The following is a 24,883-nucleotide window of genomic DNA, read 5'->3' on the forward strand; positions in this document are numbered from 1 at the left end:
GACACACCACGTAGCATAGGGTTTCACATGACGCAGCAGGCACAGGACAATTAGCTCATCTAAAAGCGAGTTGCCATCACAGATGGGCAGTTTTCCTTCCCTCTGTTGCTGTCGCACCATTTCCCTTATACTGGATTGAGGGATTGTCTCATCGGAGGGTAAGTCAGTTCAGCAGGCTGATCCAGCAGAAGACTTACCCGAGGCACACCAGAACGAAAATAAAGAGCAGTTCTTTGCCAGATCAGCCAGCCGAATCAACTCGCCACAAAGCCAAGGCAAGGCAAGATTGCTAGAGCCAAGGCAAGGCAAGGATGGCTGAAACCCTGGTCAAGGAGCACAGGACTGCCTCTTTAATGGGCAAGTCGCTGGACCACCTGCTGCCACATAAAGATCATACTCTTAGTCCCCACTCAGAAGAACTCAAAGGACTTTGTTCTGGTTATGTTCTAATGAAAATTAAAACTGCAGTATTTATCTCAATAATAATGAATGTATGTTAACACATTTTCTGAAAATGGAAAAACAAAAAAAGAATGACTTTGAATTTCTTAATTACAATAAACTTACATTTATAATTTCCTTTTAATATCCTCTTTAAGTATTACAGTGGTCAATATTATACAAACATAGGTTCATAAAATTATAAATATTTGTTTAAAACATACCCATGAAATAAGCCTTACATTGCATTGTACTGAGAACCACAACAAAGCAGAATGTGACTTAGCTCACCCTAGCAGAGTCTTTGGCTGATATTTTCATGGAAGGTATGCTGATCTTTCTAGTAGTGTCAATAGAATCACATTACTGCTTTAGTCAGCATTTTCTAAAAGCTATTTGGCAGCTCACACCATTCATCCCCTACAGTTAGATCCAACACTCTTTACAGCACTTAATAAACAGGTTTAAAGTCATATAAAAATTTAAGAAATACTTCATTGTTATTCTTAATGTAATTAACTTTGTAATAAATTGCTATATCTATTTTAAAATGTTCTTTTTTTCTTTTGATTGTGAATCTAATTCTTTACTTGTGACATCTGAGTCTTTAGCAACAACAAATGCTTTGTTCTGCTTGGTGCAAACAGCTCAACAGTTTAATTAAAGGGGAGATTTCACAGTAATTCAGTTAAACCAAATGTGTAGATAGACAAGCTTAAAAAGTAGTTGTGCTGTGCTATTCATTATTGTATGAGCGCTCATAATCCACTTCAGTGCAAAGTCAGCTGGGCTAAGCTGAATCACTGATGAGGCAGTTTAAACTAACCATGTTGACTTTACAGTGAAACAGGGCTTAATAACAGTAATAAACAGCAGAATAATAATAGCAGAAATAAGAACAGCTGGAGTGTTAACAAAATTAATTATGGCATTGCAGCTGAGATGGATAATGAAAAACACTGGGCAGTAACTATTACAGCTGTTTCCAAATAGCCAGCTGTCTGTGCCTCAAGGCTATTTTATGTATAGATACTCTTAAGTCAACTTAACAGGGCTCGGTTAAGTAATTATAGAAACAATTTGATAATTTGGAAAGCTAAATTACTAAAAGCAATGCAAATTTGCACTGGTTTCATGAAAAAATGAAAAGGGGCAATTTTAGAACTTTCTTTGAAGTGGTGAAACAGCTGTGTGTACTATAGCTCTAAAATAATTAATTTGATGAGAGGAAAGCTCTATGAAGGGGATTAAAAGGAAACATTTTTTTCTTCTTGAAACAAGTGGTAAAGAATGTAGAGGAAATCTTATCACTACATTATTCTCCGAAACAATATAATATAGCTTATGGAAATGATTCAGTTTTTTTCAGTGACAGGAGCTCCTTGAATTAACTCAACTGCCAAATGACATGGCCCATTCCCCCCTACTTTTTGCCGTTGTATGTATTCTTACTAGCAACATTTTCAAATGGTTTCAACTTGTCCTCTGCAAATGCACTTGTAATTTCACCTCTAAGATTTCACGTGTGAAGACTGTAAACTACGATTGCCCACATAAGCAGGGCAGAAAGCTACCCCAGGTGCCTACACAAACAGCCTTCATACGCAATTCTCCCTGCACGTACATGGAAACTAAAGCTGAAAATAACACACAATTTTAGCAGTTCATTTCCTAGAACAATTTTGCTGAACTATACCACTATTTTAACATCTGGAGAGAATTCATTCACTAGCATTGGGATCTTTCCCTGTTTTAGCTTTGAGGGAATGCAAGGACTCTGAGCGCCTCCCAGTCTTCCCCTTTCCAGATGCCACACTTCCGAACAAACCCAAAGGACAGCTGCACATGTCCGTTGCTGCGAGTCTCCCCAAAACTATAGCACTACCCAAGAGAAACAGGCAGCACTGCCTCCTCAGTGCTGATGAGGTTCACCACTTTCCTGCATTGGTTTGGGAATGATGTTACACAGCAGCTACAAATGTACTGATCATATTGATCAGCTTCTTTTTCTTTTTTTTTTTTAATCTTCATATAAAACTAACTCTTGAAGAAAAAACGTAAAGTCAGTCTAATATGATACACACTCTTTTTCACAGTGATATGTTGTAAATATATAGTGGGAAGACTATTTTAAAATTTATTTCCCAGAAATAAGTGGAAGGCTTACATATGCGTTACTCTTACCAGTACCCTGGAGAATGAAACATGTAAAAAGATTCCATGCTTTGATGAGACGATATAAATGCTAACAAACGGAAACCAGTGAGTCCAAAACACAAACACCAAACTGGAATCATTTAAAATGCATTAGCAAGCCTGCTAGGTCAACTTTTATTATCACCTTCAGTAATGCAATTCTGAAGGATTAACACAGACAGAATTAGACAAGTATTACAAAAGGAAGAATTTGGCTTTTATTTTGTAAATTTATATTGAGATTAATTTTATCATAGTAAATTTGAATCCACTGTTTTCAGATCTTTGAAAAAGGTTTGCTTATGTCTTCTTTAAAAAAAATATACCCACAGAAAAGGTTTAAAAGTATCTCTTATTAAACTATAGTAAATACGCTATGAAATCCCACAGAGACTTGAAGAAAGCCTTGGTCATTCTGCCAAAACTTTCTTTACGTATGAGTTAGATCTGCTGGAAGAGAATTCACCAGTGATGGATATTCCTTTTCATTGTTTTTACATACTTTTACTAAGAACTCTAAGCTACTAACACCAAGAATTCTGCTTCACTTGCTGCACATAACTCTTCCCCGCCCATATTTATGTACACATAAATATAGTTTTCCCCTATTGTGATATATGATTTTGCTTTTCAGAATGATTCTGTTCAGCTACACTATATCCCTGAGGCAACTGCATTTGCAGATTAATAAAACTGCAATATAAATATGAATCAATGTTTGGAAAATCTAACTTTGCAGCCCTTGTAACAAATTGCTATCACAGAAAACAATCATGACAGTCTTCCGATTTCAGTATTTGCAACAAAATGTACACTGCATTGAAGAAAATTCTTCTTGTTCTGAACCTTTCACAGAGAAGTGAAGCAGTGATCAAAAGGTCTTGTATGTAGTACACTGTAGACATAAAAAATGTGTCAGCTCGCAACACCTTGCATTACATAATATTGTAAAAACAAGGCAGTGAGGAGTCCATGATACATAAAAGAAGGCTTTAAAAGTAATCTTTGGAAAAATTACTCTCTTTTATGACAGCTTTGATTTTAATTTCTTTTGCTGACTTTTTTGTGTGCATATACTCGGTTGATACTTGACTGTCTTCATGATTTTCATCCTTCCAAAAAAATTCTACTCTCAGACTTCTGCAAACTGAATTCACACTTAAGCATTCACAGCTGAAATACAACCTGCAGGAACAGCTGTTATTGTAGCCAGCTGTTCGCACAGACACGTTGAGCTGCTATGGAGGTTGCCATTCATTAGTGTCTTTGTTAACTATGAGCCTGCCTCCCAAAGCGTCTAAATACCTACTCAAAGATTTCTATTCCTATTTGTATTGGTATAAGTACGTGTATCAACACAAGCTAGTCATTCTTCTGGTAAGAATTTTTAACACTGAGAAGGAACACTTGAGGAAACTCTTCCAATATTACAAGAAAAGCAGATTTTATTGGACACATTCTATTAAATAGCATGATACAGCTGGAGCTAGCCTGCAGAAACTTCAACCCGGCTCATGCCTTTTCCCTGGAGGACATGAGGAATGGCTGTTTGGACGGAAAAAGTATCCCAACAGGAAACGCTTCTCCTTGCACTAGCAACCATGCAAACCACAGAACTAGCCAGTAGCTGCTGCTGCTGTCACCATCTCACATCACAAGGAAAGTAGCAAAACTGGAGACAGACCTCCCCCTGCGCAAGAGCTCTGCCTAGTGCAGGTAAACCAGAAGGAGTTGCCCATGTAGTAAGGCCCCTGGGGAGCATGGTGGAGGCAGCACTAGAACGCGACTCTCACAGTTGCCAAAGTTAAATCACCCTGTGGTACCATCCTGTGAACATGACAAGCAGGTGAGCATTACAGATGATTAAAGCAGGAGGCACATAGAGGCAGCTTTAGAAATGCAACAGTGTACCTGTCCTAGAGGATGAGAGTTGCCACTGGTTCACTTTACATTATGTGAAAAAATGTAGATTACTTCATAAATCCAATACAACAACTAAAATGTTCACTCTCAGTACTGCCTGGAGTTTGCTGCACAGCCGTTGTACGAGAATGGGTTTAAATGCAGTTCCACTTCACTCAATATAGAAGAAATTGTGTTACAATAACACTACTTATTAAGATATTTAGTGGAAAGTTTTATACTGTATGTACAGAACCCTGAGTTCATTAGAAAATATCCAGTGCAAAAATCTACTTATCCAATTCTGACTGCAGAATTAGTTGCTGCTACAATTTCAAATGCTTGACAGTGAACTTACACAGTTATAATTGCAACATTACCTTGACTTTATCTTTTCAAAACTAATGTACAAATAGGAAATAATTGAAAAGAAGTTTAGAAAATCAAAGGTTTGTCAATAGGGAAACTTGAAAAGATGGAGAATTTATCAATTTATAACTTTATGTTTGCTAGTATTATAAAAAAGCAGCCCATCTGGAACCGCTGAGATTCCACACAAGCACAAGAATCCAGCATGTGTTTAAAATGTTATCATTATCCCCAAGTGCCTACTACATTTATATTGTATGAAGGGAAAAAAAAGTCAAAATTTGAAAAACTGAAAAGAAGGGGCTATTTTGTAACTCCAGTTATTATAATAATTGTTATTAGAAACAGATTTGTCCTTCCACGTTTGTGAAACTCCTTTTACCTTTAGGAAAGATTTCTTTAGAAGATTGCAAGCACAAAGGGAAAATGCATGGAACTTCCATGTCATCCTTTTAGCCTGATCTACTTGTGACTGATGATAAATGGAATGGATGCACAATAAAAAGCAAAAAAATAATTGCAGTGCATTAGGTTAATGATCTGACTGCTGTTAATTCCTTTGGCATTTACAGAGCATGGACTATTTTATAATTAAAATGCTTCACAGAAAAGTTTTGTTGTATCATCTATTAAAAAGCAGTTCTGAAATTAACAATAGCCACAGAATACTTGATGACTAAAGTTACTGAAGAATAGGAAGGATCTAATCATGTACAACAAGCTCCGATTGCTACAGCAGTGGTGTTAATAAGTACTATTTATGTCTGGACATTCTTACTGTAGCTTCTAAATTAAAGCATACTGTGAGAATGGCAGACTTAATTCCAGAATACGCTGTTTCACACTTGTGCATGAGTACAATAACTCCACTTAATTAAGAAGAACCATTCAGTTGCATACAATCTGCATAATGAAACAAAATTTGAGGGGAAATCCAAAAGGACATATTCCATGTCTTCACTTAGACTGTGAATGTGTAGAAATTGGGCACCTGACTCAAGAAGCTGAAACAACGAAACACCGAGACGGTCTACAGAGGCAGGAAAGACAGACAGACAGCCACAAATATTCAATGCTGAGTGAAAAGCTGCCTAGGTCATTAGGCAGCACTGGGGAGAGAGGCCTCCCGTCAGGAGGAAGGTGCCTAATTCCAGGTGGCACATCAGTAACTTTCAGTCATTTGAAATCTAGAGTCAGAGATCTTTCTGGATAGGAGGCATCTAACCAACCAGAACGCAGTATTTTTAAAACCTCTCACAGAAACCTGATTCTAAACTCCCTCACCCTTCAGGGATTCAAACATAAGCCTTTTTCTCCCCAGTGAAGTTCCACCAAAGCCTCAGAACGAGGGCATCGACAGATGTGCTTTTGTGTACTGAGCTGAAGCGTTCTAAAACATGACTCGCCGCTGCCTGTTAGCTCCCGTCAATCCACTGGAGATTGGCACGCCTCAGCCATGCTACAGGAAGCAAGTACAAGAATGCCATCTTGTATTCTGCGTAATTCAGCCAAGCTGTGGGCTGCTGACAGAAATGATCCCCCCTCCCCAGTCCCACTTTCTCCTGTGTGTGAGATTAGGGACCACGTGGCTACATAGTTGCAGAAAACTAACCTGACCCAAAACAAAAAAACCTCACTGATCCAACCCCATGGCGTAGTTACACAGTCACTAAAATTGATGTAAGAGGTACTGAGCTGGACTGACCCTTTTGGTAGCTCACAGTTTGATCAGCTAACTATGTGAAATTGCACCCTGAACGCTCTTTGTAGTTCTGGGCAAAGTGAAAGGCCAGCTTAAGTGAACGGACGTCTGAGAACACGTCTGTGATAGTGCCATTAGAATGAAGGACCACACACACAACGGGGACGGGTAAAACAGCATTTTCTCTTTCTTCAGCTTGTGAACAATATAGCTTAGCAACCTCTTCTCACCTTCACCTCTGACATGTAATTCACATCCCTACGCTCTGCTTGAGTTTGGCCCAAAGAGGTTGATAAAACGTGGACTAGTTGAGGAGCTAGAAATATTTTAAAGTGAATCATTCTGCTTTGGAAGACAAAGAGACTGGGTGAACAATCAGAATTATACGGCTGTGCTTGAGTAAGTAAAGAATAACTTTGGCCTATCCATGAGGCCTTGCCAACAGCCAGAGCAAAAGCAAACTTGTTACACTGTCAGTTGTTAAAGCAATCTGGCTTGTTTTTCCTTGGTAATTATATAGGGTTGTTTGGGTTTGTTTTCTTTTTTTAGGACTGTACAGGCCAACTTCTGCTATAAATAACTACAGGAAAATACCAGTATAACATTTACCAGATAGAAACCACAGTTCAGAAAAACTGTGCTAAACCTGTCTGATAAAAATGAGTATTTAAATGCTGTATAGTTCATAGATGTCTAATCCTGCCCTAGGAAATACTGTCACAACATTATCACAGTCCCATGCAATTATTGAGCTCTGGCCCTGTATTGTATTTTTCATTGCCATTTTTAGCTACTCAAGCAACTAGCTTAGAATAAATAGCGACTGTAAAGAAACAGCCAAGCACTTCAGTCAGACATTGCCTTCTGTTTTCACTTCTGATTAGTGTTCTACTGCATGACATATTTCTCAATACAAATTGTAACATAAAAATTAAACACTTAATAAAAAAAAAATCCTGAAAATATCCAATTTAGTTAACTTACCTTTGGCTTCCTGCTTAATCCAGAATTCTTTCAAGCTTTTAATAACATTTTTGTCCTCTCTTAACTGCTTTTGCCACTGACGTAGCTCTTTTACTTCAGGATCACAGCGGACCTGGGAAAGGAAAAATAGAAAATATAGCTAAAATTATATATGCACATGGATCCCAAGGAGATAAGACAATTTTTTTGCAGGGCTGTGATTGCGCAAATACGTGACATCCATCATTTTTGCAGGGCCAGATGCAAAAGCACAATCCCAGAGGTTTACAGTTTTCAACTGACCTAGAAATAAAACCCACATAATTGACAAACCCCATTGAAAACATAAATATGCCAATTATGGGATCATTTTGATTACCAAGGACTCCTGAGAATGTGACTGGAGTGAGATACTTACTCTTTGAGTTAATTAAAATTTTAAGCATTATACTGAAGGGTATTAGTGCCTTTAGAAAACCACAACACTATAAAACCAACCCATTGACCAACTATAATAGAGCATGAGAGGCGCATGAAGGGTCATACAGCAGGAAATTTATTCCAGCAAACCGATTCACACCTGCTACCAGCTGCAAATAGGCTTACTGACAATCCCACTCATACAAATTTCACAAACAGAAGAGTCATTAATCCGTTATTTAAAGTATTTGGAATGCACTTATCTATTCTTTGTTAGTCAATCATTCATACGAAGGACCTAATTCTGCTTCCATATAGCACAATGACAACAGGCACAGGCCTTGTCTTCATTTAAGTGGCACAGGTCTTGTCTTCATTTAAGATTTAAGTTGTATTCTTCTATTATTGCTTTAGTGCTGGTGTAGATTCTACTCACATAAGTAAGAGTTAGCTTTGCATCAACAGCTTTTACTGCTCTGCAACTTAAACTTGCTCAATGCAGGCCCTGATTAAATAGCAGCTAAGTATGTTGTCAGTTGTCCACCTTGGCATTTACACAATTACTACCACCAGTGCTACAGGAAAAACGCAGAATAGATGCAGTCCCTCTGACAATAAGGTAAGGGAGATGTGCTATTTGTTAGATTAGACATTGATAAGGGATCGTTCTTAGAGTCACATTTAAATTACAATAGAATTATTAAAAATGTAGTTTCTGATTTTTTCTAAATGTATATAAAATGTCCTTACATTTTAGGACTTACTGTCCTTGTATTCAGGCTAAAATTGAATAACAAATGGTAGAAACAAGTAGAAATAAGCTTGTTTTTTCCTGGATACATTTTTGCTTTTAGGCAGCCAACTACTTAGAAAATTTCTTGTATTTATTTTAGTCTTACACGATATGGTAATGAGTTTGCTAGGTTATTTGAACTGTATTCCATTACCTTCTAGTTTTCTCTTGCTTTCCCGAGATACATAGAGAGCAAGAGAGCAGGACTTAATTTTCTCACTAGTTAGAAAAAAAGTCTTAAAGAGAACAATATAAATTATTTAGCAAAAGTATTCTTTTTAGAATACTCTTGTTAGCAAGAGAACTTGCTATGTTTCAGATAGTGCAGCAGTAGAGCGGAAATACAATGTAAGGTTTTATAATCAATACAAACAGGGAAGACTCTTACTCAGTGACCTGACCTCAGATACCTCCTAGGCCTCTTGCAATATCCCATATACTTGTTCTGATGAACAAGTTCAGTAGTATCTTCTATAAAAGATGTATTAAATTCTTACAAGGTTAATATGAAATTTTAAAAGAAAAAAAATTATGAGTTATTGTTACTAGTGAACTTCTTTTATCTAGACAAAAATCAAAACCAGTTTCTAATAAATCCATCAAATTTTATTTTCAAACATACTGTATAATCCCAAATACTAGATAGTTTCTTTAGGCTTGCACAAGACATTTTCTCTCTTTTATACCATCATGTATACTTTTATAGAATCCATAATTCCATATTACATGGAGTCAATTTGTTTAGGAAACAATAAAGGGGATGCTTAGGGGACATATAAATGACAATACCAGAAAAGGGATAGGAAGATATAGAAATGTCTGCCTCTATTTCTAAACATTAAACTGTTGAAAAAAATAAGAAGTGTCCGCTTATAACCGCAGCTATGCAAAAACTGTCTTCTGACCTGTGATGGGGCCACACTGATCTTTATATACTGAAAATGAAGACAATGACACTAAAAGCTAAAAAAAAAAAAATGCAAAAATAGTAGATTTTGTATGGTCACTGTGGCTAAATAAGATGGTGAAAGCATAGCAAAATATATAACAAAATAAAGGGCTCTGAGATAGGGTAAGGCCTAGTCAGAGAGACTGAAATATTCCAAGGTCCAACACTAAATTCAAGCAATGAATGAGTTCCCAGAACAAACTGATTTTTTAGAAGAGTGAAAGAAAAGTAACACAGATGTGACACCTTCAGTAAAACTGGTAATGTGAATTTAACAGAATCATATCAACACGTTCTAAATACGCTTAATGGACTATAGTTTAGCACAGTTTTACAATGTATCAGAAATTAGTCTCCATTCTGTATTCAGAGTGCAATTCTACCATGATTTAATGGCTATCACTCAGCAGCCAAATCTCCAGACAAATAATCAAAGGGTTGAGAGCCTTATCCCAAAAACCTACATGCATCTTTCCTGCAGACCAGCAATGCATGAAACACTGAAGGAGTCTAACTTTCAAGTGTGAGAAAGCATAATGCTTCCCTTTAAAAACCCAGATCACTTGGATTGAATCTACCCTTACTGTAAAGAAGCAACATTCGTTTGAACATCTGGGATTTGAGCCTTTTGCTAGTAGCCAGCACCGTGCTGGAAAGGAATATGAGAGCAACAGCACAAAAACACTTTGTCAGATATAAAGATAAACCAGCTTCAATTCTGTTTAAACCTTTGTTCAATCAATATTTATACATAAAATAGCACTGACTATTTACATAATGCTGTCCAGCCCAAGCTCCATGATATTACAAGATTTACTTGGTCAAAATAAAACGCCTTCAACGCTAGGTAAGAACATGTTGCACAACAGTGGGAGGATAACATTAAGCAGTTTTGGCCAAAGACATTAGAGGAATTTCTAGCAATTAAAAATCCCTTCAGTCTAGAATGGTTATGCAAACTGTAAAGATTAAAAAGACCCCATAAAATAAATGGCACTGAACACAGGTTCTGCTGCAGAGGAGTGAAGGAATATCTCTTCTTTTATTGGAAAAGTGCCTGGGAAATTGATACTACCAATCAAGGGTTTTCACCAGACACTGGAATACTATTTTGGCACCTGATGGATGAATGGAATTTCAATAAAAGATGAATGTGAGAAGTTAAGAGAAAGATTTCTGATGAGAGAGCTGTCTAAAGCCTTACTCTGGCTGTTCTTCCTCGCACCTCGAAAAGATTTCTGAAGATGACATCTTCCTTTCTGACCTTCTCAGGGTACTAAGCAAGACTGTTTTTATATCTGTGCCCCATATACACATAAACAACAAATGCCATTACTACTGCTCCTTTGAACTAGGCTGGTTATCCAATATTCTGATATTTAGTCCTACAAGTGAACAACTCTTTCTGCCACGGAGGAGAAACTGATTTGAATTAAGATTTCTTTGGAGCAATCCTATATATTTGTAAAGCAAGCACATTTCCACAAACATAATGCAGGCAGCAGTAGCAAAGTGCCTCCTTGCTCAAAACTCCCCACACCTTTCTTTACAGTGAGTTCTGTGAGGTCTTTCTCTTTCCAGTTAGGTTCATGTTACAACTGCTAGTATCACTTCCTGATGGTTTTCTTCTGGTTCTAACCGTCTGCAAAATGCTCACATTGCTCCTGGTGGTTTTTTGGTTTTTTTTTTAAACAGAAAACTGTTATGAAAGTAATTAGATTATTTGTTCTTTGTGTTTCAGTGTGTGGCCCACTGCATTTGTAGATTCCACTGTTGTCTATTATGGAATCTAATTCTTCATTTAACCGGCTATAATTACTAGAGTACTCATCAATGTTTTTGTATGAAAGATTGCATCAAAGACTTGGTTGAGGGCAGCCATTAGTTATTACTATCATAAATAGTATTCTTCTGAAATCTGCTTCAGATAAAGATGAATGTACTGCTTCGCTCATGTTTTAGTATCACAAAGCGCTTGATATGCTGTTCCTATAGTTGGGGGGAGGGATGTTGTTATTATTATTTTTTTTAAACATAGAAAAATCTTTACTGGCTGACTCATTGTTTTTGTTGATCCCCTGTGGCTTTGACATTGGCACGCTCAGACAGCTAAACGCGGCAGAGATGAGTGAAGTATCATGAGAACATGCAATGCTCAGTCAATTATATAATTAGATAAAATCTACTGCCTAGATCAATAAGTTTGGTTAACAAAATGTCCCCCAAATGGTCTGAGTCCATAGAAGATGTGTCTGAGGAAAATAACTTGCTGTGCTTTCTCATATTTTGTATGACATCATTTAAGAATAAAAAACTTACAAGATTCACATTTTGGAAAGGCTTGTTAAAGAGAAGGCTTGTCTTTAACAAGGCTATCCTGTACCAGATTTCTGAGCCTTTTACTTTTTATTAAATCCAGCAGTATGTCCAGAATACTTCTCCATCCATCTGTCAAACAAGTACTTGTGAAATGTGATTTTATGTCCTTTAAAGTATACCTGGAGAACAACAGTAATGAAGCACAATGTTCCTTTACCAAAGTGCAGTATAAAATATGTGTGTGTATTTGTGTCTTCTGTCATCTATTTGATGTTATGACAAGGTGTAAATTTCAATTTCAGTAATAGTGTTTAAAAGTTCCAGGTTTTGTGAATTATATAAAAAGATTTAATTTAAACCCTCTTCTGATGTTTTTCAGTAACTGACACACAAATATCCTTAGAATGCAAAAAGGCATTATATATAAGTATTCAGTTATGAGCACAAAAAATCAGTTTTAGTTGACAGAGCTATTTACTTTAAGAGCAAATCATCTGAATTCTTTGGTTAGCAATTTTTCAGAATATATTTTATCATTAATGTGAGGAATTCCCACTTAAGCTTAGTGTTCTCTTAATTTACAAGCACAAATACAATGTTACCCCACATTGTAAGCTGTTACTAATTATTTTGATTCTATATTCTGATTTCGGTTTAAATTTTTAAAAAGCCAAGTTCTTCCAACTCTAATAAGCTAAAACATGTAACAGCTAATATTATAGTCTGAATTAATTTTTGACATCTCCTACTTTTTATAGCTACATTTTCTCTCCCATTTTTGGGAACTGGTTTAGAATGACAAATACTATGGTAAAAATCTTAACATTAATATAGCAAGGAAGGACGGTGACCTTCAGAACCTTTGCTAGAAGCACAAGGCATCTGAGCAACCTTGCAGTGTTCAGCTAACATAACTGTTATTGGATAACGGTTGCCTTTGTAATACTCGACTGCGAGGATGCCTGCAGTGATATTGTCAATGCTAATTAATGTTACTGTCAAAGCCATCTCTGTTTAAAAAAGAAGTATCAAAGAAAACGAACAAACACAAAGCGTCACAAAAATCTATCAGTCAAGGAGATCATTTCAGAGTATTTCATCATCTTTGTCAGCATGGTGGATTATAATAGCCACTCTCATAAAATCATGCTTGTTAAAAGTAGTAAAAAAACTTAACAGAAAATGTTCTATACTGATTGTTATTTAGAGAACACCTGGTACTTACAGACAGAGAAGTCTCACACTCCATCACAATGAAACATTGCTGTAACTGGAGGCTATTTACAACCTTAGATAAGAATTTTCATTACAGACAGATAAAATTATGTGCAGTACCATTACTATATACCTATCTAGTACCCTGTGTTACATTTAATTTTAAATAAAGCAATGTCAGTATTTCTCTCTTAAGCTACAGTATATTAGAATGTGACATAACTTCCAGGAGGAAAGCTGGATGTAAACTAGAATCATGTATGAAGTACCATCTCAAATGCTATAGATTAATTTCTGTACTTGCTAATATCTAAATTAATGTTTTTATTAACATGAGAGAAACCTACAGTTGTTGTCAAAGCTACATAAAGAAGACTAGGACATGCAGACTCAAAAGCCCCTTACAGTCTCCTCTCTTCCCTGCTAAGTTGGTGTACTTCACCTGGGCTGTAGTACAACATGTGAATGAGGATAGATACCCACTGATCCACACATCAACATTACTGTTATTCAGGTGAAATTGCAGTTACTGTAAGAGCATCAAAAGTACACATATCAAGGGACTTCGTATTAGAATGCAGTTCTCAAAGGCAAGGGAAGTTTTGCAATTCCATGTGTTACTGAATGAAGAAAAACAGTACGGAATCCATGGAATAAAAGACTATGAGAATACATGCAGAGAAAGCAGCAGAACTAAGGTTATACAATCTACTGACTCCTGCTTCTGTTTCCTTCCCCATCCTTCCTTCCTTGCTAACACTGTTATGCTTTTTTTGCCCCACTCAACATTTTCCTGCCATCCATAGTTGTTTTGGTACTTGTCTTATCTGCATTCAAATTGGGCAACTTCCTGGCCCCAGCAGGGATGTCAGAGAGTAATTCCGACAGAGGCTCCCTACTCTCCATTCAGATAACCAGATCTGGCCCTTGAGGAATTTTATAGAGTTAGAATCACAAGGAAAGGTCTGATCAAGCTCTCAGCTCCAGGCTGAAATGTGTCTAGAAAAGGCAAACTCTTCAGAGAATGTTTGCTAAATGCTAAGAAGTCTCTGCAAATCACATGGGAAGTAAAATTTTTCAAAAGCTGGATTTGCCACAGCCAAATTTAGGACATGTGTTGGTAAAGGCAATTAAAAACACCTCTTTGTCAACAAGGCCATCCAAATGTCAAGCGCCTTTCTTCCCCAAGCATGAAGGTGTTACAGCCTTTTAAAGAAAGGCTTGTCAGAATCCGTGAAGTATGGTCAAAATCATGTATTTCTTACCTTAAACTTAGCACTGCTATCACCCTCCATAATAATAGTATCAGCCAGTTTTCTCCATAGTTACTTTACGTGCCTTACCCTTCTGCATTAAATTGGAGATTCCATTACTTTTGTATTACTAGTATGGCTTGCAGTATCTGCTTGCCATTTTGTTTTCCCTTTCCCTACATAACAGCCTTCGTTCCTCTTCGTTCTAACTGACCTCACCAATCCTCCCTGTGTGTCTCCACATCCCCACACGTATCCCCGCATGGAACAAAAAATAGTTCATCCTTCAGTAACTAGCCAAAGATCAACTCAAAAAATGAAAGTTGTTCAGTGTTAACTGTACTTTTGAAAATCAGTTTGCTGCAGGTTTTCTGTTGCTGAGGAAAACAAGGAGGTTACATCAGCATAAATGCCTGTGAAAAAATCATAGTCACTAGGCATCTTATGCAGAGAAACATCCAAAGCCAATGAACCGTGCGGGTCTCAAGTTATTTATAGTACCTTCTACTTAAAATTTATGGAAGGAGTTTCCCCAGGGCCTTCACAGTCCTACAGATTCAAGATCAAGCAAAATAATTATAGATTACTCTTACCCGATAACCTCTCCAGAACGACTGAATTACTTTGCTTGCTGCTTCTTCAGATAGAAGAAGAGACAGAGGAATTGGTGGCCTAGGACTGGGGAAAAAAATGTTTTGTAAACAGACAGGCTTTAAAAATAAAATACTTTCTTCCCTAACAACGTATCTTATAAAAAAGGGAAAGGTTGTTTGGGAGCTTGAAAGATACAATTTCTTATTGCTCCAAGATAAAATGTGCAACGAACAGCTCCCTCAAAAATATATCCTGTATTATGCTACACTACAAACATTTCTTCCTTAAAACAATAATATGACTTACGACTTATCAGGGGCAGTAATGACTTATCAGGGGCAGTAATGACTTATCAGGGGCAGTAATCTTTCTTATTTTTCCACCTGGGTTTCAAATTCCTACCATTACGGTAGGTGTTTTTGGGAGGAGGTGAAGGCTTGCCATTTGTAAAACAAGAGGAGGTTTTAGCGCATGCAACAATGAACAGATTTATAACATAAAGGTTTATAAATTACTTATTAAATGCACAACTTAACTGTGTTTTAATCAATTTATTTAGATTATGATTTCATCTAAAAGAGAAATGTATTGAAAACATTAATGATTATCACATCCACACGAACATGTATCCATGCTTAGAAATGTCTAAGCACCATCTTAAAATTCTGAAATCTTACTTTTGATAATCATATACATATTGCTTGGTGATAAAAAGAATTATATATAAAGTCAACATTTAATTTTCAGCCAAAATATATTGTAATTTGAAAGCATTTGTGATTCTGTTGCTACCAGTTTTAATAGGAAACACCTTAAACTAAAAACATGTTTCAGCATCGCTAACAAAAAACTCAAATCACTATACCAAATCTTGTTTTGCAAAAGCCATTTTCTATGAGTGTTGATTTATTTCTCGCACATAGTGATCAGAGTGCATTGTTTGAAAGGAGAAGCCAAAATTAATTTTTATATATTTTTTATATAATAAGTGAAATGTTATTTAAAGTCACTGAGCTATAGTGAAAGAACATTACAACTCATGAAAACACCATCTACAAACAATAATAGACTTGGCACAGTCTTGGCCTGCTAAGAGCCACTCTCCCTGTGTGGGGGACAGATTGACCGCAGGTTTGACTTGGAAGACCACAGCATTATGAATCTGGATGCAGCAGTAATTTGGATTTACCTATCAAATAATTTTGTGCCTACACCAGTCTTAAACTGTGACTATTTTATCAAAACTAGACACACATGCAGCCTCTGCAGGAACATTCTTTATACTATTTATATTATAAAGACACATATACTGTAAAGTCTATAAAAACACAAGGTTTTTATCCAATCTTAGGTTTATTGGCTAAAACATTACTTCTGCCATTTCTTTTGGAAATATATTTTATAGTATACTGCAGCTCAGGCTAGAAGGCTTGACAGCTTACATTTTCCTTTTGCTTAATACCGTTTATATTTGTTTCTGCCCTCGTAAGCTTCCTATGCTCTTTGAGCCCTTTCTCTTAGGGCTTTTCTTCACTGAAGGAGCATATCAACTTAAAGCACAACCTTAGCTGTCATTTAACACCATACTGACTGCATCGTTTGAGTTGGCATACTCAGCTAAATTGGTCTCATCATCATGTCAGCTGGGTTTTGGCCTACATTTATTTTATGTGAAAGAAAACCTCAGTCTGTTTGGAAGAGTGGAAATAAGGCAATAATAAAAAGAGGCCTCTCCATTAAACTAAACAGTTACAGCTCTGTGAATATTAGTTAGCAGTTCTACTGCTCAAGGGAAATCATAACTGCTGGACGAGCAAGGCTTCCCAAGCAAGCTGCTTTTTGTAAATCTGACTTAAAAATATGAAGTTGGACTGTGCTGGTTCTGCTGACAGACCCACATCCTCTATTCTATTTTTTGATCTTTTTGAAAACCAAAACTTTAAGTGGGAAAATCGGAGAAAGAGACCAATATATTTTACAGCAGTTATACCAAAAATACGGAACTTCCTCTGAGAATGAGTATCACAGTCTCTAAAGAACAAATGGAGGTTTCGTCTAGTATGCAAGGCTAATTCTGTCATCCCTTTGCTTTCATTTTTAAACAACAATGTTGTCTAGTTTATAAGCCAACACTACATTTGAGAAAGCAATATAAAATCGAGCAAGACAAATGGGACTTAATTTTCAGTATGGCAGTCACTGGGAAATATCAATCATTTCAGCAGGGCGGCTTTAAAGAACAAAAGTCATGCCAGGTCCATTTTCGTCTAAGGGAATATATGCAATTGGCTTCAGGCCAAATAAAAATAGAAGCTGAGCAGAGGCAATCACCCATCAACAGTGAAGTAGAAGAAGAAGGAATATGTCATTTGTGGCAGAAGACAGCTGTATCACTCAAAAAAGATTAAAACTGACAGTAAAATGTACAGTAACTATATTCTGCTTATTTAGTCTTTGATTAGATACAATCTTAAAAGCCCATACATTAAAGATTTTGATATCTATTTTGATATATATATGGGATATACTGTGTAACTTAAGTTGCACCTGTAAAATAGCATCAATAGAACAATTTTTCAGAAATCTTGTATCTTACCAAACGTGAATAAAGCAGACACCAACCAGAGGAAAGTTTATTTTCAGGAAATATGTTTCTTGCTCTCCGAGCAATCAAGCTTATACAGATCCTGATTATGTGAGATACTTATTAATTACATAACATTATGCAGATGGAATTTGGCACCCAGAAGACATAAACCACACTTGCATTAAGTAAATGTATGAGGTATTGAAAGAGGTTCTTACTGTAGACATGAGTATCCAATTTGCTCTCACACAGAAGCTGGGTTTCTCAATGAACTTTATGCTCTCAAGAAGGAAGAAAACCTCTCCTTTATCTTGCCAGAAAAATAGAAAAGCTGCTAACATACAGAGGCCTATAATCACACTGATGGACAGTGTATACAGTGAGTATTTTTACTGCAGTAATCTCCAGAAGCCCCAATTGTCATTAAGCTCCCAATCTATCATACAAATAGAAAATCTGATTACTTCCTTGAAAAGTTTACTGAATATAACAAAGGTAATATATGGAAAAATTTAATCAAGCAAAATTTTCACTATATCTCATTTAGGATTTTGTAACTGCCATTTTTATTCGACTCCATTTCCTAATTAACTCAAAGTCTGCATTCTTGTAGCTAGCCACCATTCTTGCAGCTATGTGCCTGCAGGATCACTACGCTCCCTATGAGTATCAGTACCTGAAACAGGATGGTGTGCAGGGAACAGGGGAATACCCAGGTGCAGCATGACAGCCACTGCCATATTAAACAGCCAAAACCACTTCACCTTTAATTTGACTGTGATGGCTACTGTTCTTGCATATTTATATTATGGGAAAAACAAAGACCTTAAATGCATCTGGGAAATGTAAGAATACAGACAATGACAAAGTCATTGCAGAATTCACAAACTAAAAGACAAAAGAACAGACAAAAGAATAAGGATAAATATAGGACACGCAAGTAAATGAACATGGTGTTCTGCAGAACTTTTAAAAAGATTCTGATAAAGTCTTAGATTTTCAAAGTACTCCAAAAATTCAAATGCTGGTCTGAATAATCAAAAAAAACTGCTCTGCAAATTTTTCAAAGTAATTTTCGTTTATACTTCTAGTATTCTTATTTTCACTCAGAGAATCCAGAAATACTACAGCAGTACCCCCTTTTTGTAATTAAGCCTTTCTTCTTACATGCCTATTGAGCTATGCAAAATGGTGCAACAACAAAAAAGTATTGTTTTGATTCGAAATAAATGTCTCCAGAATATCTGCTCACAATTAAGGTTATTTTCCTCAAAAGCAGAGAAAAGATTGCTCATAAACAATCAGAAATTGAAGCACTGATCTATCTGATCTGGTATTTAAAACCAATTAGAAACACTGATCACATATTACACCATCACTGCATGAGCCCCACAGGTTTACAGGGAAAGATTTGCACATATACTTGATAAAAATATTCCTGGAACATTTTCACAGGCCAGACTGAGTGTGACCTGAGACCTTTCTTTGTAAGAGATTATTAATATAAATACAACCATTCAACAATCAGAAAGAAATTACTAACTACTGGTTTTCTTTTGCCATAATCTAAATATACTAGAATAACAGAAAAGTATTTGGGGAAAAAAATCCTTACAATATATTAAGAAGATATTTTTGTGCATTTTATGTAGGGTACATTTCTGAAGGGTTGTGAAAGTGGGAATAGCCAAATTTAACCTTCTGAATAAGGAAATGCAAACTAGAAGGCATTTTGAAGTTTGGTTCTTGCTAACTGTCTAAGCTCTTTTCTTCTCTACCACTTTCTCCAAGTAAAAGCTCCTTGATGCTGTCAATAGCTGAATGAAGAATAAATAAGAACACTGCGATCCCTCTTCCCTCTCCATTCCTTGCATCTTCCACAACTTTGCTGGCCCACAATTTTGAATCTCCTCAAATATAAAGGCTATAGGTTGCGAACAAAGAAAATATTTCACTTTTAAATCAGCTGTTTCATTTCTGTCTCAGTCAGAATTGTAATAAAAAAAAAGAATCAAGATGCAAATTTCAGTCTGGATTCATTTTGTTTTGTTTTTGCTGACATACAGTGATGAACAGATCTAAAACATGTAAAATACAGACACTGGTGTAGGCTAGATACTGCTACTACTATGTTTTCTCACTGTCAGTTTGACAATCTTTACATAAATTAAGGCAAGTTTCAAAACTGCATGAGGATGTATAGCCATAAAACCCCAATCTCATAAAACACCATTGCGCAATATGAATATTTTATACATAAACTTTGCAATTATACCTTTGCATTATGTTATACATAAACAATGCAATTTTACAATGCACAGTTGTTGGGTTTTTTAAGTCAAAAATTTCTCTTTCACTAGCTTGAATGCTACCTCATTACTAGAATGGCAATTCTTTACTTGGGCTCTTAGAGAATAAAATCTATATAGACATACTTGTTTGACTTTTCTGTTATTACAATCATATGTGCTGCTCATCACACCAAAAAAATTTAAAGCTCAAATTATTAACAGGGGAAAAAAAAAGAAAAAACATAACGCAAATGAGATATACACTAAACAAGACTGATTTACAGATAGCCTAGTGAAATATAGCAGTGTGCAGAAAGCAAAGTCTGTAGAAACTGGGCACATTATGGAAAGAAAGAAATCAGCCACCCATGCAAAATTACCCCTATTGGCCATCTGAGAACTGACAATGAAATCAAGTGTAAAGGCAGCTGAGACCAGCAGACTTCGCCTAATTAGAATATTGGGGGGGGGGGGAAATCAGTGTGAATGCACGCCTATATAGATATTTGGCAAAAGCAACTTCTTCAGATTTAGTGATCATTTTTAGACATATATATCTGTTATCTGTCCACTTCATTAAAGGTATTTATGTTCTCTGTATCTGCACATTTGTTTAGGTACACACAGACAGATAAATGAGGAAATGTGTCCTTCTGAACTGAGTGTCGAGAGATACCTCTATGCAGAAAATGAGAAAATGCAGTTTTTCCTCAAATCAATTCTTACAAATGAACATTTATTTATAAAAGCCCCTTCAGTTCCTGTGACCCCTGTAAAATATGTATACAAAGACTGATCTTCAACAGAGGAAAATACACATGCCTGTTCCAATCCTAGATCTATATACTATTCTCTTTCATTGAATGTAAGGGTTGAAGGTGACTTGAACAAAACTGAATATTATTAAATTAATGTGACAGTAAACTTTTATGATGCCAATATTTTTCAGAGCAGCGGAACTTTCTTTTACTGTTTTCTTCATATTTCTTTAATTAAGGGGTTCAAGAAGGTTGGGAAATCACATTCTCATGATGCTCAGAATCAAGACAGCTTATCTATGCTAAAAAAGCAAAACTTAAGGGGGATCAGGGCTTAACACAGATCAATCTTTCCTTCTCCCAGATTCAGTACAAACAGCTTGGTTACTTGGGATTGAGCTCCACTGCTATTCAACCAGAAAAACCACTGGAAAAGGCTGACAAAAGGCAACTGTGTTGCTTGTTTGCATATTTATAGGAGGAGTACAAAACATTCAGGCTTTAATTCTGTTTAGTTTACTAGAATAAATGAGTTGTCTTGAATGTAGGAATAGGGACAACAGTAAATACCTGAGTAAGTTTCAAAAACTTCTGTTAGTTGCTTGTTAAAACTACAGTTTTCTCTCATCTTAAAGGTACAGCTGTTCCTCAAGACAACATAAATATTTTGCGTGCTCCTGGAAGTGAAATGGAGATTGCCAGCCAGTGTTGAGGCTATTCCTTCTATCTCTTTTGAAATCTGCTTTAGTAATCAAGGATTCCCCAAAAGATACAATATTTGTCAGTGTTGCTGGTAGTATACTGAACACACTGGAAAGCAAGGTAACTATACTGAGGCTTTTTATCTACTGATGTCTCAGCATTTACTGTAAATACTAAAGCTGGAAACAAATTTGATGTAATTTTATAGGCTCCTTCATCCACAGCAGACAGCTTCAAATTAAAGCTATGTTGTTTGCATTTAAAATTCTGCAAACAGATGCAGCATTTGGGTCTCCTTCTGAGGAAAAGTAGGCTGCAAGATCTCATTTAGAAACATATTATACTGAAAGTAAGGCTCATAAGACTGTGGCTTTGACTATTCTTAAAAAAAAATTCAGCTTCAAAGAAAAAACTGGAGGCACTGGAAAACAGACAAAAAAAGTCATATTCAAGTATGCACTATATTAAAAAAAGCTGGATCTCTGATAGAAGAAAAACTTATCCTTCTGTTTTTGTTTTTGTTTTTTTTCCTAACACGAAGATTGCTTTGTACTAATAAAAAAGCCCCTATTTAACACAGGATAGGAATGTATTCCTATTTAACAAACCTTTCAGAATGCTTTGCAAATTTAGGCATGCAACTGAAAAAGCAAAACAACTTATTCCTTAAATATTTGTAGCAACACCTTTTACTTCTGCTTCTTTATTGTACCATCTAAACATTCAGAAGTAAGGAAGTTTCCCATCAAAATTTGACCAGTGTTTAGCATATTGTCTCTTACTTATTCATAAATCCCAATCAAAAATTGAAAACTGCATTACAAATAAAAATGGAAACTACAATAAAAAAAACACAGAATCAAATACCTTTTAAATCTCATATCCAGAAGAACATAATAGTAAACTGTTTTCTCATTTCTATTTAATATTGCAGATCTTTCACTTTGCTCTAATAATGTTTACTTTAGAAGCAATATTTGTTAAGAAATCTGTAACTTCAAAACATGTTTAGAAAAAGTTGCTTTTTCATACAGTATTTTAAAGGCCTAATTTTTTAGAGGATTTAAGATCAAGTATGTATCAATTTAAATAGGACTTTGACACTTCAGTGTCCTTGTGGAGCTGTCACTATGTTATTTAGGAGCACAAGTCCTAACAGAAGCTATGAGTCATTCAGGCTGTGATTCCACAGTGTATTTCTCTTGCTGGCAAAGCTGACTTAAGCAGTTTCTGCCACCACCTCTGTGTCTTACCGGCTCATTTGTTCCCTTCACCTTGCCCCTAGCTCTTCATTTTAATCCTTTGTTTGTGCCATTACAAAGGCTTATAAGACTCTCAGGTGAACGAGATCAAAGAACTGTTCTAATATTATCAATACTATACAAACCCTCCCTTCATATTTTTGTGAAGTTACTTCTAACTCAGAGGAGGTCCCTGATCAGAACAGCCAAGCAAACAGGGTGGTATTAGGTCAGCTACAAGCAGGCTGGGGTGAAGAACAGGACAGGGCAGGGAACCATTTAGGTCAGCTTTGCTTCCAAGAGAAACATCTATAAAACCATGGTCTTAGACATTTATGTTAGGTACACACATCCATCCTCACAATTTAGTGGTATCCAAACCGACTTACTATTCAATGGCTCTTCACTTACAAAATTAATGTCATAGCCTCGCTCCATTTCATAATCAGTTTCCAAACTACAAAAATCCAACACCTTAACTGGCAGTCTTGTTGGCAAGACCCAGTGGACTAGATAATGAACCTCTTAGCTGTTGGAAGTGTCCCATCAATGGTACATTTGATGGCTGGGCAGTATGATGCAGCAGTAGGTACCCGAGGGTAACGCAGCTGAGATGAAATGAATCACTCTCCAGAGATGTCCCTCTCTTACCACAGATACATCGTACACAGCTCTGACCAGATGACTACCTTTAAGATAGCCAAAGTTAGACTAGATGAATCCCAACTATCCACGCCTTCATCACCAGTTTGTCACCAAAGACCTGTGAATGCCAAGGAGCTTTCCTCTAGCTGAGGCAGCAACTCCAAATTCTGAGTTTCTTCCAAAGGATTTTCTCTGAAGTTTCACAGGACAAGAGATCTAAAAAACTCAATTCCCATTTACACAGCACAATGAAGCGAACGTATGTACGAAGATATTCATCTCTGACTTTTCACTGACCACCAACCTGGCCTCCAAAAACATTTATAATTAAAAATTTTCTTGAAAATCTGGCCTTTATAATTATTCTCTCACTGTAAACTACTACCTTACTTCTGTTCTTTTTTCATACAACAGCTACATTGTAAAACAAGCTGCAATCTCAAGGATAGTAATATTTCTTTCAAAACTACTGCATAGCTTAGTGCTACCGGAATAACAAGGAATATGAGAGTGAGACCATCAAAAAGAGTTGTATTTCTCAGATGCAAAAATCAAAAACGTCTGCATAAATGCAGAAGTGCATCCTAATACCAAGTATTATTACAAGCATTCTAAAGAAGCTGCTTATAGTTGGAGGAAGAATTTCTAGACTGTATAGCCTCATAAAGATCTTCACGCAAGCAAGCAGCATTGAAAACATTGCTTTCCTCATTACTACAAAGATATTCATAAAACTACCAGGCTATCAGAATGCCCTGCACTCTAAAAAAATTAAAATGTTTAATTATACTAAACTAATTACTCTGTAAATGATCCTGGTACAAAATACCTTGTAACTAACATACTATCAAGTTAGAAAGCATCACATAGTTATTTGTTGCACATAGTAAAGGGCATTTAGAGGGGACAATTAGAATGCATTTAAGCTCTATTACTTTTTTGGAATAACCAGGGGAAAAGAATAGAAGGAGAAAAGGTTACTCTGAGTACTGCGATAACTTACTGGTCCTTTAGCCAGTCGTTAACAAAAGGAATGGAAAAGAATTCTGTGAATGATTCATCTTTCCTCTTCGGGTTCTGGCTGATCAAAAAAAAAAAAGAAAAAGAAAAAAGACTCATTAATTTAAATTTGAGCTATTCTATTTGTAAATTAATGCCTTTGAATGATTAGGCATCATTAATTGTAATAGCAATGATTAACTTACTTGTATAACCACTCAGTTAGGAAATCACAGGCGATAAATTTGGTTCTTTTTCTCTAAAGATAGAAAATAGTTTCAAATTATTTATTATCTTTGGATTGGTCACATGTTTTTACTAGGGGAGAGGAACAGAAGCCAAACTGATTGCTTTTATTAAATAAAATATACAGTACATTACTCTGAGTACTTTAATATTGATATGGCCAACAGTCAGTGACTCAGCCAAAATTATAGAAATTTCACTTTTGGAAATGCTTTCAAGCCAAATCTAAAAATGAGTGAAAAAATTTTACACATTTTGATATTTAAATTGATATTTAAATGTCAAATATAAATATATG

At 36.0% G+C, this 24,883-nt stretch overlaps 1 protein-coding gene across 1 annotated transcript in view; it reads right to left on the reverse strand.

Moving 5' to 3' along the window:
• Positions 1–24,883, reverse strand: part of IQCK (IQ motif containing K) — a 60,400-nt gene that overhangs the window by 9,442 nt on the left and 26,075 nt on the right. Inside the window, exons 7-10 of the mRNA XM_026083141.1 lie at positions 24,546–24,598; positions 24,344–24,421; positions 15,116–15,200; positions 7,595–7,706 (exon numbers count right to left, since the gene is read on the reverse strand). Coding sequence (XP_025938926.1) covers positions 7,595–7,706; positions 15,116–15,200; positions 24,344–24,421; positions 24,546–24,598 — 328 coding nt within the window. The remainder of the gene's footprint in view (positions 1–7,594; positions 7,707–15,115; positions 15,201–24,343; positions 24,422–24,545; positions 24,599–24,883) is intronic.

The sequence above is a fragment of the Apteryx rowi genome, unplaced genomic scaffold (assembly GCF_003343035.1).
Source record: "Apteryx rowi isolate R43461 unplaced genomic scaffold, aptRow1 scaffold_6, whole genome shotgun sequence".
Lineage (NCBI taxonomy): Eukaryota > Metazoa > Chordata > Aves > Apterygiformes > Apterygidae > Apteryx > Apteryx rowi.